The 14324-nt window shown below is 42.0% G+C and overlaps 1 protein-coding gene across 18 annotated transcripts in view; it reads right to left on the bottom strand.

The window, feature by feature from the left end:
* The window catches only part of AGBL1 (AGBL carboxypeptidase 1), a 487401-nt gene that overhangs the window by 458212 nt on the left and 14865 nt on the right, over positions 1-14324 (bottom strand). For 17 of the 18 annotated variants that reach the window (XR_007379113.1, XR_007379116.1, XR_007379112.1 and 14 more), the window contains 4 exons: positions 10559-10622; positions 9279-9425; positions 8646-8777; positions 6714-6807 (listed from right to left, as the gene is read on the bottom strand). Coding sequence is in view for 5 of the 18 variants with exons in the window: in XM_048956254.1 (XP_048812211.1) it covers positions 6714-6807; positions 8646-8777; positions 9279-9425; positions 10559-10622 (437 nt within the window). In the remaining 13 variants the exon portion in view is untranslated. Of the gene's footprint in view, positions 1-2584; positions 2761-6713; positions 6808-8645; positions 8778-9278; positions 9426-10558; positions 10623-14324 lie in introns of those variants that run through there. The other variant, XM_048956256.1, reaches the window with a different exon arrangement.

Below are 14324 nucleotides of genomic sequence, written 5' to 3'. Positions count from 1 at the left end.
TTGCCATACCAGAGGCTACCAAGAGATGGCATCAGGGTTTCTACATGTAACACCTTCGGCCATGTGCAACAGCCATGGTATTTCTTTCCACTTTCTCAAGCCTTCATCTATTTTCAAGCATCTCTTTTCTCCCTTGCCTCTATCCCTTTATTTTTCAATTTCTCTCTTCTGCTGCTATCAACAGTACAAGACCAGTGAAGTATAATTCTGCAATCCAACTCTATTTACTCAGCAAAGCAGCTCTGAGGTACCATCAGTCTGAAATGAGATTTTATAGCTTATTATTAATATTAGAACAGGTCATTCTTGGAGAAAAACCACACAGACCATAAAAAGAACAGAGAGGAAACTGCATAAAACTAGGACACCTTTGGCTCAGAGCTCATTTCTTCTATTACAATGGCTCACTGCATTAAACTAAATAAACCCTAATGCTTGAATTATCTCAGTGATGTGCATCTCTCTGCTCCCTGCTATCTGAAATACTAGCCAGGCTGAACAGACACTTGATGTAAACAAAAGTTTTAAAGGCAATCTCTTTTTCTCTTGTTGCTAGCATCAAATCATTCAAAATAATACTAACTAGTTTTATTTAGCAAGAACTTCTAGCTAAATCACATGTAGATCAAGCCCAGATGGGAAACATGTCATTTGGTTGTGACATAGCTCAAAAGAAATCTCATTCCCTCCTGTGAGTTTTCTATAGGGATCAAGTGAACCTAATAGCAATTTGAGAATAAGCAGGCAGTAGGCATTGATTAATTCTGACCACATTCCAATAGAATTGTGTTACTTTCCAACTAAATATCCAAACTGCTCAACGTGATTAATAGCAAAACAGAGACTAACAAGAGGAATTAAGGATGATTTGCTTTTGATCTCCTATCAGGAACTGTTGCCAAATAAACAAAGGCATAAAGCTTTATGTGGACTACTCCTCAAAAAGAACCAATCACAGCAGCTACTGTATCAGGTCACCAAGGAACTAATCACCATGTTGGTGTGTTGAATTTCCTCACTCATCCTCAAAATACTGTCTGACAACAGCCATGTAACATGTTCTTCTGTTCAAGGAGAGGGCAGCTGAAACCTTAGGACAATTCAGGAGATGCATTTGCAGCAAATGTCCGTGGTGGTCAACCAGGAAGGGATTATCCAGGATTAGGGCTGAGGAAAGGAGCTGCCCTGCATGGAGCCTGGGATGCATTCACAATTGCATCTCTTTCATGTGTCTCTCCATTATCTCTTGTTCTTAACAGAAGAGATAATTCTAGTATTCAGGCCATTTCTGCTATGTCTCCTCTAAGGGAGACAGCCAACTGCCATTCCAACCCCTTCTCCTCTCGCTAAGGTCACAGGAGATCATTTTAACAATCATTTGTTGATGTGGCAACTCAGTCACTTTTCAACACCGCAGGCTCAACACTTCCATTTTATCTTGCTTCAGAAGCACCATTTATGAGGGCAGAAAACAATATCAGTTGCGTGCAAACCATTTCGTATAGAAAAGATTATATATATTCAAAGTACACTTAGAGCAGCGTACATCCTCCCCTTAACTTACAGCTGCAGTATTTGCAGGGTCCTTATAGTCTCCTTGGTCATTCTGATAGTGTCTGATTAAATACAGGCTTTTGCGTTTAGGTGTACTCTTAAGATCACCTTAACATTTCTCTTTTCTTGAATGAATTCCACTTTCAAGAGTCCTGTGAAAAAAAAATCTCTCCGGTCCCATTATGATAGAAGTACGTGATGACAATACGATGACAATGGAATCACTTCCTGACTTCTGAGCTTTTCAGATTCACGAGTCACTGCCCAACTCAAGACAGCCCTCAACAAGTATCACCAAAGAAAACACACAGGAGGTGTTCTCATCTCCTCCTGGGTTTTGAGTCCTGACCAGCTGGAGGACAGCACTTTCTAAGTCAGTATCCATCCACCCGACTTAACCCTGAATTCCCATCACGCTGTTTCCACATTATTCTCCAGTCAACAGGGAAATAAACAGTCCCCTCAGACTTCCAGTGGCAAACACCTGATAAAGGTAAAGACAGCCCCACTTCTTTTTTCCTTAAATATACAAGGAGTCCATGTAACTATTTTATCTGAGGTGGGTATGTGAGAGGAATTACTGCCTTTCATGGAAACTAAGATCCACTGCAAGTGTCTGAGGAGCTGGGACCACCCAGCAAACACTAAACATCAGATTTGTGATTCAGTGTCAGAATCAGGCAACCCTGGACACGAGCAAAGACAGAATTTCTTCATGTTACATCTTCTACTGAATTAATCTGGCACCGTTCCCAGGCTTGTTAATTCACTTTTTGCTTTTAATTAAGTAGTCAAACTTCACTAAGAACAACCCACTGAAGAAAGCCAAGTTTCGTGAACATTCACAGAAAGCAAGATTATTTATTTATTTAAATTCTGATGAGCACTCATTCTTCTCACAATCTGTGTTTAATAGATGTACTCATTGTTCAGTGTGGTAAATAGATGTACTCACAAAAAAGCTTTAAGGAACAAAGACATTCTCTAAATTGGTTTGATTAAAACAGTAGGAATGAGAATGGCCACCAACCTTTTAAGAACAACAGAGAATGATAACGTCTGAGTGGTTCCCTTCCTTACAATTTCACGTTCACTCGCCATTTTCTAAAGACTGAATATTCCTTATGTGAAAGAATCAAGTTCTGGATTTTTACTTTGATAATCCATCTTCAACTCAAGGCATCCAAGAAGAGACTGGCACAACACACGCAGCCCTCAAAGCTATTTGCTTGATGTGCCAGCAGCCTGAGGAGGATACCTGATGCTTGGCCACCTGGAGACACATCCAAGAAAAAGAGATCCAGCTTCAGAGAACAGACATCTGCCAAAGCCACATCCATCTGTCCACAAAACATCCAAATGTCTCCTAGAGCAAGTGAACTGGGAAGATGAGCAAGACTGGTGAAAGAGACATGGGAAAAGTGGGAGACTAGTAGAAGATACAGGGAATAACGGAAGGTGAAAGGAGTCATTGAACTGTGAGGCACCAGGGCACCAGTGGTGTTACATTAGAGGAGGTGCTGACAGCAAAGATCGGAGCATCCCACTCACACACTTCACTATTGACATAAACAGAACATCTGGCTTTATTTAAAACTGTCCTTCCAGAAATGAACTAGAAAGCTTTCACTGCAACACAGCACCACACAAGACAGACAAGACAGTCTAGAGTCTCCATCTCACTCAGATTTGACAGTACTTAAGTTAGGAGTTCTCTAAACCCCAGTAAGTTTCACATTTTGCCCTGTGGGTTTTGCTTCAGATGCGGGCAGTCTTAGAGAAAACCACAGTTATGGCACCAGCAATCTGAAGACCTCAGATGCCTAACTAAGACCAATTAAAGTCCATGAGTCAGTCTCAGGGGAATCAGAGCTACTTGGCATGCACCCAGAAAAGGTCAATTGGAGCATTGGAGACTATTTCTAAATACCCCAGAGCTTTGCCACTGAGAAAAATAAATAGAACTATGTATCTTGTTTCCACATCTTAGCTGGCTGAATAAATAGCTCTGATAGCACACTCTCCAGGGTAGATTCTTAAAGTGACATTGGTTCTACTGCCCAGGACAGGAGAACACGGGTGCAGCCACAAGAGAAGTGCATTTTCAATGTGGCATTCCTGGCAGCTGATCAAAGAACATGGATTATCTCTGCCCCCACAGTTGCCAGCTGTTCCTTCCCAGCAGCAAGGCAAATCATGGGGGTATGTGGTTATGGAGAGAAGCTATCAAGGGCAAATACAAAGGGAGGATCAGAGACTTGCAAGGAGGACATCGCAAGATTTCCTCTGTAGGCAGGTTACAGGCTAGAATTCTCTTCAAGTTCCATACCAGCAGCCAAAAAAGAAGCATATGCTTTTGTGACCAACTCACTGCACCAAAATAACTTCCCCTAGATTTCAACACAGGGGCTTTGGGACGAGCTGTGCAGTCTGAGTCAGATGACCAACAACAAACGCAGAATAAGACAGAGCATGTGACTCTTTTTCTCAGCATCTCAGAAAGTCCATCCATGAAGTCCCTTCCAGAGTAACCCTACAATTTTCTTTAATTAGATCTACTTAAAAAACAGACTGGCATTTTACACATACCTCCATTTTCTGATGAACTTTAAACTGCCTTCTGTTTTCAAACCATAGTTATCCCAGGTATTTGTTAATACCGGGAAAGATCTGCAACCCATTTGCAGTCTAGACTTCCAGTCTCAGGACCTACATTCTTGCCAGCAATAGTGCTTGTTGGGAAAAACAGTCTCAAGAACAGTACACCCAAAAAGACAGCAAACAAACACCATCCCCACTAATGAATTAGAAACTAGAGCCTTTAAATAGGTTGCAACTGCTTTTTAAAACAAAACAGGCTTTCATGCTTCTGATGTGAAGTAGTCCAGCTGAATCACAGAATGACAAAATGGCGTGGGTTGGATGGGACCTCAAGGATCTTAAAGTTTCAACCCCCTGCCGCCACCAAATGAAGTATTAGACCAGGTAGGTTGTAGAACAGACTTTATCTTCCACCTTCATACTCATGGAAATACATTGCACAAAGAGCCCAAATATATTAGCAGAAAAAGGAAATTAGGAAACTGAGCAGTGAGGTAGACACCAAGACCTCAAGTCCAATGGAAAATAAATCCTAGCTTGCCAGCAAAACTGCTGTTTTATTAACAGAAATTCTGACACTGTTTTCTGCTTCTCTCCCATAATATCTCTTCTAAAAAAAAAAAAATAATAATCTAAGAATTGATTAAGAGAATTCTTACAGGAGTTGAGAGGAAGCAAAACCCAAAGTCTGCTAGTTGTCTATAGTCTGTGCTTTTGAATGGATCTCAGAAAAAACCTGGGCTAGGAATGTTTAACAAACCAACCTCTCCACTTCCCTCAGAAGAAGCCACAAATGGAAGCTTTGCACAAAATTCTTGTGCTCTCAAGCAACCAGTCCCATTGCATAACAAAGAACTAGAGAAATGATAGAGGCCCAAGTCCCGTTACACCCAGATCTTGACCTATGAGACAGACAAGTAGTACTAATGTTAGTCTAATTGCAGCCAGTGCCTCAGGAAAACACAAGGAAACCAGGGAATTGGGTGGAATTTCCTTAGTTAAGATAATGGACTCATCAATCCCTTTTGGTTGCCTCAGAAGACAAGTCCAACTCTGGAACTAACTTATTTTGAACCTTACTGTCATAAAACAGTTCTCTAGGCTTCCTGAGTCTTAAAGTTGTACCAAGAAGCCTGAAGAGAAACTTGGAGGGTACTAAGATATCTTAGAAATAACACCACAGCAATAATATCCTTAGAGTTGAGTGATATCCAAATCCCCATGCTGGAAACACACTGGATCATATCATATTTTTGGAGTGATGGTGCAGAGAAAACTACCACTGTGAAGCAGTTCCAGGTACTCAGTACTACAGTAGAAAGCCAATAATGCAGACAAAAATGAGCTGGCTTCCAGTAACAAGGCAGCTGTAGGAAGTTGTGCATCTGCCGGGCCTATTTGATAAGACAAAGTGCTCAAATTTTTATAACCCTGGATACATAGGTACAAAAACTGGAGAAAGACTGCATTAGCAAACAAAAGAACTAATGTTGATTGCAAGTTAATCAATTGGAGCTAGGAAAATAATTCAAATTCCTTCCTTTGTAGTGATTGTGTAACTGGTTGTGGCTGGTATTTGGAGAACTGGTATTAATCTGTCACAACATCTGAAAGGACACAATTTATTGGTGCCCCCATCCAGGGTGACTGGCCCACACTCCTATGACAGCTATGCATAAAATGATCAAATTGTGCCACATTTGTCTTTCCACCTGTCACCTACACATCACACCCAACCTAAAGCTCCTTCTTCAGTAACCGCCATCCACAAACTGCACCCACGTTGAGTCTGTACAGAAGCTAGGCTTGACTGATTATTGCCAAGGCTCTCATGAACAAGTAGGAACAACGTGCTCCAAAAAGCAGAGCGTGTCTAAGGGAGAGAACCAGCAGGTTCTGTGTTGCTTAAGCAAATGTGTGGGCAGAGGTCATAGCAGTAAGTTCTACCTTCTGGTTGCAATGAACAAACCACACGGTTTGGATGTTCATCTTCTGTACTACCTTGAAATGCATCTGAGGCACTGCCAGAACAGAAAGCTTGAGGAATAATATTCTATATTCAAACAGAGGTACAAGTATACTATTTGAAATATTTAGAATGGACTTCAGAACAGTCCTAGGTTAACACTAGCTAGAACTGTTATTCTTCAAAAATACTGGAATGATTTAATCACAGCTCTTTGCACAAGGAAAAAGACAATCTGCCACAGTTCCACTGAACCTGCCCCAGGCAGGAGGCTCTTGCTGAGGGGTGGGCAGGAGCAGTCTGCTGCTTGGATGCGCTTCTCAAACTCCAGTCCTGACTGGAAACTGAAGGATGATACCTTGTAATCAAACTGCCGTCGCTACAAGTAAACAGCCACCAGCATGAATCATATGATGAATCACAGCATAAGCGTGTCCTTCAGGGAACTATTTCTGCCTCTTAAAAAAATCTGCAGATTTAAAGTGAATGGAAATTGTGCATCGATTTCTGATTTCTTTGCCTTTTCACGTGGAACCAAAATTTTATTTCTTGCTGGCCTGGAAAGATGAGTTTCCCTTGGGCTAGTGCCTACCTTACAGTCCTGATGTGCTGCTTGCTGTAGGGAGTGATGACTTTGAAAAGCAGCTCCATGGCTCCATTGATGCCAAGCGTGGTTCCTGCAGCAACTAAACCAATAAAAGAGAAAAGCAGTCAGGTCTGAAGCAGGCAGTCTGCAATGAAGTGTTTAGAGCTGGTGCAGGGAAGAGACTTGCTGCCCCTGAGGTTATGAGGAAATTTCTATGGGCTCCCAATTGTCCTAAGCAGATCATTTTACAAACAGAGGAACAGCAGCACAGAGCTGGCAATGGACACACCTTTACACAGAGTCATCCCAAAACCAGTTCTCAAATAGTTTGCTTCTTCCCTGAGTTTCCCAAAGCTCCTTCCTCTGTGAATATTGTACCCTCTAGAGAACAAATCATCATTGAATACAGCCAGGAAAATAACAGGGCTCAAATTCTTCCTACATTTGCCAGAGGCAGCTGCATGAAGATGGCTTACTTCATAGAGGCATGACGGAGGCTCAAGTTTACTTCTACTTGTGCTTTTACTCAGCAGTTTGGAAGTGTATTTTTGGGAGGGGTGCTGCTGAGTACATCTTAATTTCAGCTACCTTTAATCCTACACATGACAGCACACACTGGGAGCATTTATAGACAGTTCTGGCAATCCAATTCTAAAAATGCCCAACGAAGACTCTAGTTGTTTATTGGGCCATAAAGACCACAGAGTCAAAAATACTCAGACAAGATGGAAGCATAGCTGGGCTGGAGGCACCTGAAGAGCAACAGGGCTGCTCCGGCAAAACAGTAGAGGATGGATTTTGAGGTAGGGTGAGGGGCTTGGCATGAGCAGGAAGGAGGCCAGGCTGCAGCATGCATTCTGCAACCTCTGTAACATCTGCAGCTGAAATGGGATGCAGGTGCACTAAAGCAGAGCAGTGATTGGTGTAGATTATCATTTCGGGTGGGAGGCAACACAGGGTCATTACACAGCTGTGAAACTCAAATAAAGCCACATTTCAGCTTCTGGTCTTGGCTGCATTTTCAGTCAGACTTGGTCTTTCAAATGCTGCTTATAGCAGGGAGAAGGGCTGAATGTTGAGGTTTGGCTGCTTGCCTGAGAAAGCCCATTGCATGAAACTAGCTCCTGTACAGCTAGAAGGGACCTGCGGGGCTGGGAGCCAGGAATGCTAAATCTTAAGATGCATGAAGCAGACTGCAGGCAGGATGGCTGTCAAGAATTATCTGCTGGGTGAGGAAAGGGAGGGAGGAAAAAGAAATGGTTAGAGTGAGCAAAGGGAAACTTGTGCTGACAAACTCAGTGCTTCACAGCAGGGAAAACCTGTATGAATCTGTAAGGATCCTTAGGGGTAATACTGGAAATCCTGTTGCTTGAATTGCTTAATATGAAGGCATAGCCAAACAAGACAAGGGAAGGAACACTGAGACAGGAGAGGAGACCAGGCATTAAGTTCCCAGCTCTAATCTGTACTTCCTGAAGGACACTGAATAAGTGATTTCTCTCTGCCTCTTGCCTCTGTTGCTCCAACTGCATTACTCTACCCTGTACAGCTACTCTGAGGATCAATACAATCAACAACAGTGAAACACCTGGCTATTATGATAACAGAAACTGCATAGCAACTAAAGGTACCCAAGCCCCAGCAAAGGAGTTGGCTGTATGTATTATGGAATAGGAGACCATTGCCATAAATACTTTCATATTCATGAATATTTTCCACCTATATTTGATAGTCCACATGTGAAATACTTTGTAAAGGCTGTATAGACACTTCTAGGAATATTTCTTTTTAGGGTTATTCTGGATTTTTGCGTTCAATTCCATGTATTAACAGTGCACGCAGACACTTCTAAACAGAAATGCTTATTTGCCCTGAAGTGACTAAAAAGAACTCTACTAATTGCCATGCTGAGAAAAGGAGGAAAACCTAGGTACTCACCATTAGAAGCACAAACCCGCAGGACCCAGAGGCAGTGGGTGAGGTTCAGGTGGTGACCCAGGTTTTGCCTCGTCAAGCTCAGAATTACATCAGTTGCTTCCGCTTTCTGCACTTTAATCCCAAACTTCCCGTCTGTGAAATGCAAAGCAGAATCAAAATTACTGTAAAGACCAAGTATCTGCAGAACTCTTGATAAACAAACTTGGACCAAATCTCATAAGAGGGGATTTCATTAAAAATTCATTCAAGTGTACCAGTGAGTTAGATTGCTGTTATTTGCAGGTTACACCGAAAACAAGAGAACATCAGAATTACCTACAGTCACCATATACAAAGAAAAACAATTTTATAGTTTCACTTAGGCTAAGAGAATCAAAAATGAATTTCTGCTAGGGGGGAACTTTTCAGCTAGTAGTTCAGCCCAAGGCAGAATGTGCATGAGTACACTCTCCCTGTCTTTTTGCAAGACTTCCAACTGGCCAAACTGTAGATGACCAGTATTTCCAAAGTAGAGCAACCCAAAAGTAAACTCAAAACACTAACAGGAACATCTCAGTGCTGATTATTGCTGAGACTGTCTGTTAGTTTTAAGCCCACTCCCCTAACCCCGAGCATCCCACTGTGCAGCAGTACCTTGTTGGCCAACCCTGGCCAGGAGGCGAAGCAGAGGCAGGAGGATGCTGGGGTCGGGTGGCTCGGTCCGGGCAGCAGAGATGAGGGCCTGCAGCAGTGCCTCACTACCCCCTTTGCTGATCACATAGTGAATTCTTCGTCCAGTCCCTGGGGAAAAGGGGACAAGAAAGGCTTTGCTCAGACCATGCTCACCACAGATGTGCAGCATTAACTTTCAACCTGCACAACGCACACAGTGTTCCCATGGCCTTCTCGAGTTGTTTTATCGCCATAAACCCCAGATCATTTGCAGAGTTGACCTCTTGATTGCCCCCCAACTGGAGATGTGGCTAATAGTGATGTGAAAAAACAATGCTCTCTTCTCATCTCACTTCAGCAGTCATTACCTTCACAAAACCACTGCAGAGGTTTTTCATTGTGCATTGAAATGCAGCACAGAGGAATAAACAGAGGCACCAACAGATTTCAAAGGCACAGAAGGTTCAGTGATCTTTTCTTAGATATTGAAAATTAGACCAGCAAAAAAATAAAAATAAAAAAAAAAAAGAATCTCCAACAAGCATCTGCCAAATGAAAATGAATCCTGGGGAAGCTTTCAGACAAATCTAGGTCTTCAAAGAAACCAGAAACTAATCCTGCGAGCCCTACCACGTCAACAAACAGGAGTCCATGGTCACCTTTGGCAGCTGAACCAACTCTCCTTGGTTGGAATCAGCTGCACGTTCAGCCCTCAGAGCACCTGGAGGGGAGATGCTTCTGCTGCTCTCCCAGTATGCAATCCCTCCATCTAATGAGGAATGATCCCGCAGGACTTGCAAAGAGCAGCTTAGCTGGGCACACAATGCCTGTGATGGGGCTGTGAGGACTGGGGAACGCAGGAGCCTCCAGTTCTTACTGATGTAGCCTAGTAGTTCAGTTGGGTTGAGAATTACTGAACAAATAACATTAATAATATTTCTGAGGTGGAGTGCCAGGGAAAATACATTTAATTTTTTTTTTTTTCCAGGTTTTTTTTTTTTTTTTTTTTTTGCCAATTCACTTGTTTTTTGATGTGGCTCAGGCACACATAGCAAGCAACATGTCATCCTTGCAGCCCTGAGGTGGAGGTGCCGAACTCCCTCTATTATAAAGTATTTGTGGTTTGGGAAGTCAGGTTCCTCTCTTTGTTTCAAACCCCCCCCCTCCCCCCTCATACTGCACAGGTGAATATTTCCAGTGGCTGATTACTAAGAATTAGGAAAATCCTGTCCTGAGGCATTGCCCCAGCAATGCTTCCTTACCCAAAGACAGCAGGTCAGTGAGGACACTGAGGATGTTCAGGAGGACATCCTTGTCACAGGAGCTCTGAAAAGGAAACACAACAATTTTAGCATTGAATTCAGAACAGTGAATTTCATACTACATCAGGCTACAGTGCCTCATGTAGTGCAGACGCACTGAAATCCTTGTTTGGGTACTGAGTACTCTTTGTGCCATCTGGCCAGTGAATACGTGCAGCCATATTGCTAACACCTTCTAAAAGCCTCCGACAGACACAGTGATCCTACCACGCAATATTTAATACACAGCAGCATTTCTGCAGTGTTTATATCTTAATTCTAAAGAACACCTCTTTCTTTGGATCAGTCTGGTTACCTCAAAGCTGAGGAAATTAACCCAGCAATATGTTGTCATTTTCAATAAGAACATCCATTATTACGGCAGATGGAAAAGAATATCTACAAGCCATATCAATCTCCTTCACAAGAAAATCACCCTGTCTTTGCAGCTTTACAGCTACAACCATGTGGAACTCTGGAGGCTGGTGAGCAGAAAGATACCCTAAACTTATTTTTAATCAAGACTGAGCAAACAGCACACCCTGACATCACGCTTTCTGCTTTAGATTGACCCTACATTTTTCTCTAGAGGAAATGAGATACAGCATGTTTGTGGAGAAGGAAACGCTGGCTATCTACCATCTGTGTCATACATTGCAGCCCTTACTTGAATCCTGCTCTATCCAGATTTCTTTGCTAAGATTGAAGTCTCATCAGTCTGTATTGTTATATGAGAGAGTTGGGTTAAGATCTAGATCTCTTAATTTCTGTGCAAATACAATGCAATAAGAATTTCCAGTATAACAGCAAACTTCCCTTTTGGTAGCCTTGGTTATTAATAACCTTAGTTATTTCACATAAACTAGATCAGGATCACTTTATCACCCACTAAGTTTTTAAAATAGAATAACATTTTTCACATATATGGCTCTTGAATGTTGAAGCGCTTCGGAAGTCAAACCTACCAGTACCCATTCTGGATATATGTGGTCATCTTACCAGCCAAAGTGACTTAACCATTCTCTGACATACTTAACATTATGTAACTGAATATATAAAGGCAGAAATCAAGAAGTAACATCTAGCAAAAAGAAGTTATAGAAAGAACATAAAGAAAATCTGTATAAGTCAGATCTGTAAGGATAGCTGTTACTAATGCAGATGGACAACTTATTTCCAGTGGCTCTCAGCTAAAGCAACAGCTCAATCCGAAACGGCTCTGAGGATGGTGCAGCTAATTAGGCAGCTCTATATTGTACCCTTTTGCTGTTGTAGTGGAGGAAGGCGTGCTCTCAGATATGGGAATGAAGCAGAGAAAGCGGTCAGCTTTCACAGTTAAGACTGTCAGCCAGAGCTCCCACTTGTGTCACAGAACTCCTATGGGATGCTCAGCAGCTCCCTCCAACCAAGCTTCCAAAAGAGTCACTATGATGGCACTGCTAGTTCTTTCCCAGCCAAGACAAGCTATTTGACTTCAATGAAATACAATAACTCATGGTCCGCCATTACAATTCTCATCTTAGAGAGGACATTCAAATTCATGGAACCAGCTCAACGGAGTGCACAGAGAGGAAGAGCTGCAACAGGGTTATTGCAGCTCTAAATACTGCTACTTCTTGGTAATGGATAGTTTCAGTGATGTCTTTGCTCATTATCCAGTCTTGAACTGTCTCGAGTCTCCCAGTACATTCAGAGGAAGTAAACAGTGATGAGAGCTCTCTTCCTGTACTTCTTGGCATTTTTTAAGCATGGGGACTAAGTAGTCAGGAGCAGGCTGCCAGGGGTGATGAGTACCCACCAAATTTACAGACTCCAGGAAGAGTTACAGTTCTCAGCACCTTTTTTAAATATCAGCCCTCTAGTTTTGTCTTGCTGCCTCTCAGTATCCTTTTTCTCTGTAGGTGGATGGATTACACATTAAGGTTTCAGTAATGAAGTCTTCATTGATTTATGCTCCTATTACACTGGGCTGTTTATTTTAACTGATTGGATTGTGGGTTTCCTAAGCCATTAACACAAATAGTGATGACATAAGATATCCTCTGAATTTCCATGCACTTTATCCAGGGGCTCAGATGAACAAAGAACTCGAGGGGACATGAAAGATCAGCTTTTAAAATGTGCAAATTAGAGCTAGGTTATATTGCCAAATATTTTATCTGAGTATTTATTCTTGGTATTTTAATATCAAAATTCTGATTGGATTGGTGCCTCATCATTCCCCTTCCTCCAGTGCACTAGTGAGGGAATTGGATGGCTGTGTTTGCTGAAACAGTAGATAAAGCGCTGGGGTCCATTAGAAAAATGTATTTCCTGCAAACTTAAGTGGCAAAGATTTCAACCACTGAATAATACAGAAGACCACAGAAGAGCACAGCTCCAATTAACAATAGCCAGACAATTACAAAAAAATTCAAACAACTCCAAAGTTGCTGTTGTCTTACAAGATGACAATTTGCCTTTTGAATAGAAACGACTTAGATTTCGACTAATTAGCTGGCGATGCTCAAAATTAAAGATATTTGGACACTGAGTTCTACTAGAATTAATTGCTGAAATTAATGCTTATACCAAACTGTCTGTGGAAGGATTCCCAACAGATTCATTCATGAAAAGGTTTCGGGAAATCTTTTTGAATAGGAAGTACATTGAGAAAGTCACAACTTGTGCCTGATCTAAAAAAGATGAATAGGGTAATTTCTTCAATGCAAATTACTTACCCAGCTCTGGTTAAAATAAACACATTAATTATTTTTATTGAAAGATATGCTTGATGTTTAAAAAAAAAATGTTAAGCAAAGAGAGAAGTGAAATTCCTCCTGCTAAATATTTTCCATTCCTGCCAGCACTTGTGGATGTTACCTACAATACCCGTACACACACAGACTAATGAAGATGCATTCACGGTATACGGGTGGAATGTGAACAGAGGCTCAAGTTAGATTACAAAAATCACCAACCTCCTGCAGGATTTCACTAAAAGGATTTAGAATTAGAGCCAAATTGTTACCTATTAACAACAGGCTGTAGCTGCCTTCACGGCTTGCAGCCAGACAAGGGCCAAAGGAACAAAAAGCATCACTTAAAAATCAAGCACGGCTGTACTTTTTGGCCAGAGCCTCTCATCCTAGCCTTACTTCAGCAAAGCCTGCTGTCTTTCTCACCCAACTGGGAGTATCATGGGGCTGGCTTGAGAGGTATTTAATCAGCTCCCAGCTGATCATTTTCCTCTGAGCTTTTTCTGGGAATTAATCCCTGAAACACCAGGGCTTTGGTTAGCTTGGCTAAAGCTCCTCATGCATAAACAGGAGGATGTATAAAGCTAGGAATAAGTACCACCACAGCATGTGGTCATTGATACATACAGGCAGCAAGAGAGTGTTACATTGAGTTTGGAGAGGAGCTTGATCCCAAGATCCTTCTGACCAACAGCTCAGGTTAGTTGGCCAACCTAAGAATGATACCCAGGGAAGGAGTTCCTGTGTGCTGGTCCTGCTGTTGGGAATGTGCCAAGACAAGTTGTTACTCACTTAAGACAAGATTATAACAATCACAACCAAGCCACTGAAACAGGTAATCTCATTTCAGCAGGGAAAGATTCCAGGGACTTTTTCCTACAAGCTTTGAAGAGCCACCAGAGATCATTTCTCCTGTCCCACACGAAGGACAGCAGCTATCAGCTCAGTACCCACATTAGCAAGGGCCTAAAATGAAAGCTTCAGTCATT

This window comes from Lagopus muta, chromosome 10 (genome assembly GCF_023343835.1).
Source record: "Lagopus muta isolate bLagMut1 chromosome 10, bLagMut1 primary, whole genome shotgun sequence".
NCBI lineage: Eukaryota > Metazoa > Chordata > Aves > Galliformes > Phasianidae > Lagopus > Lagopus muta.
Note: the sequence above shows the minus strand (reverse complement) of the source record. Positions and strands in the feature narration are given on the sequence as shown.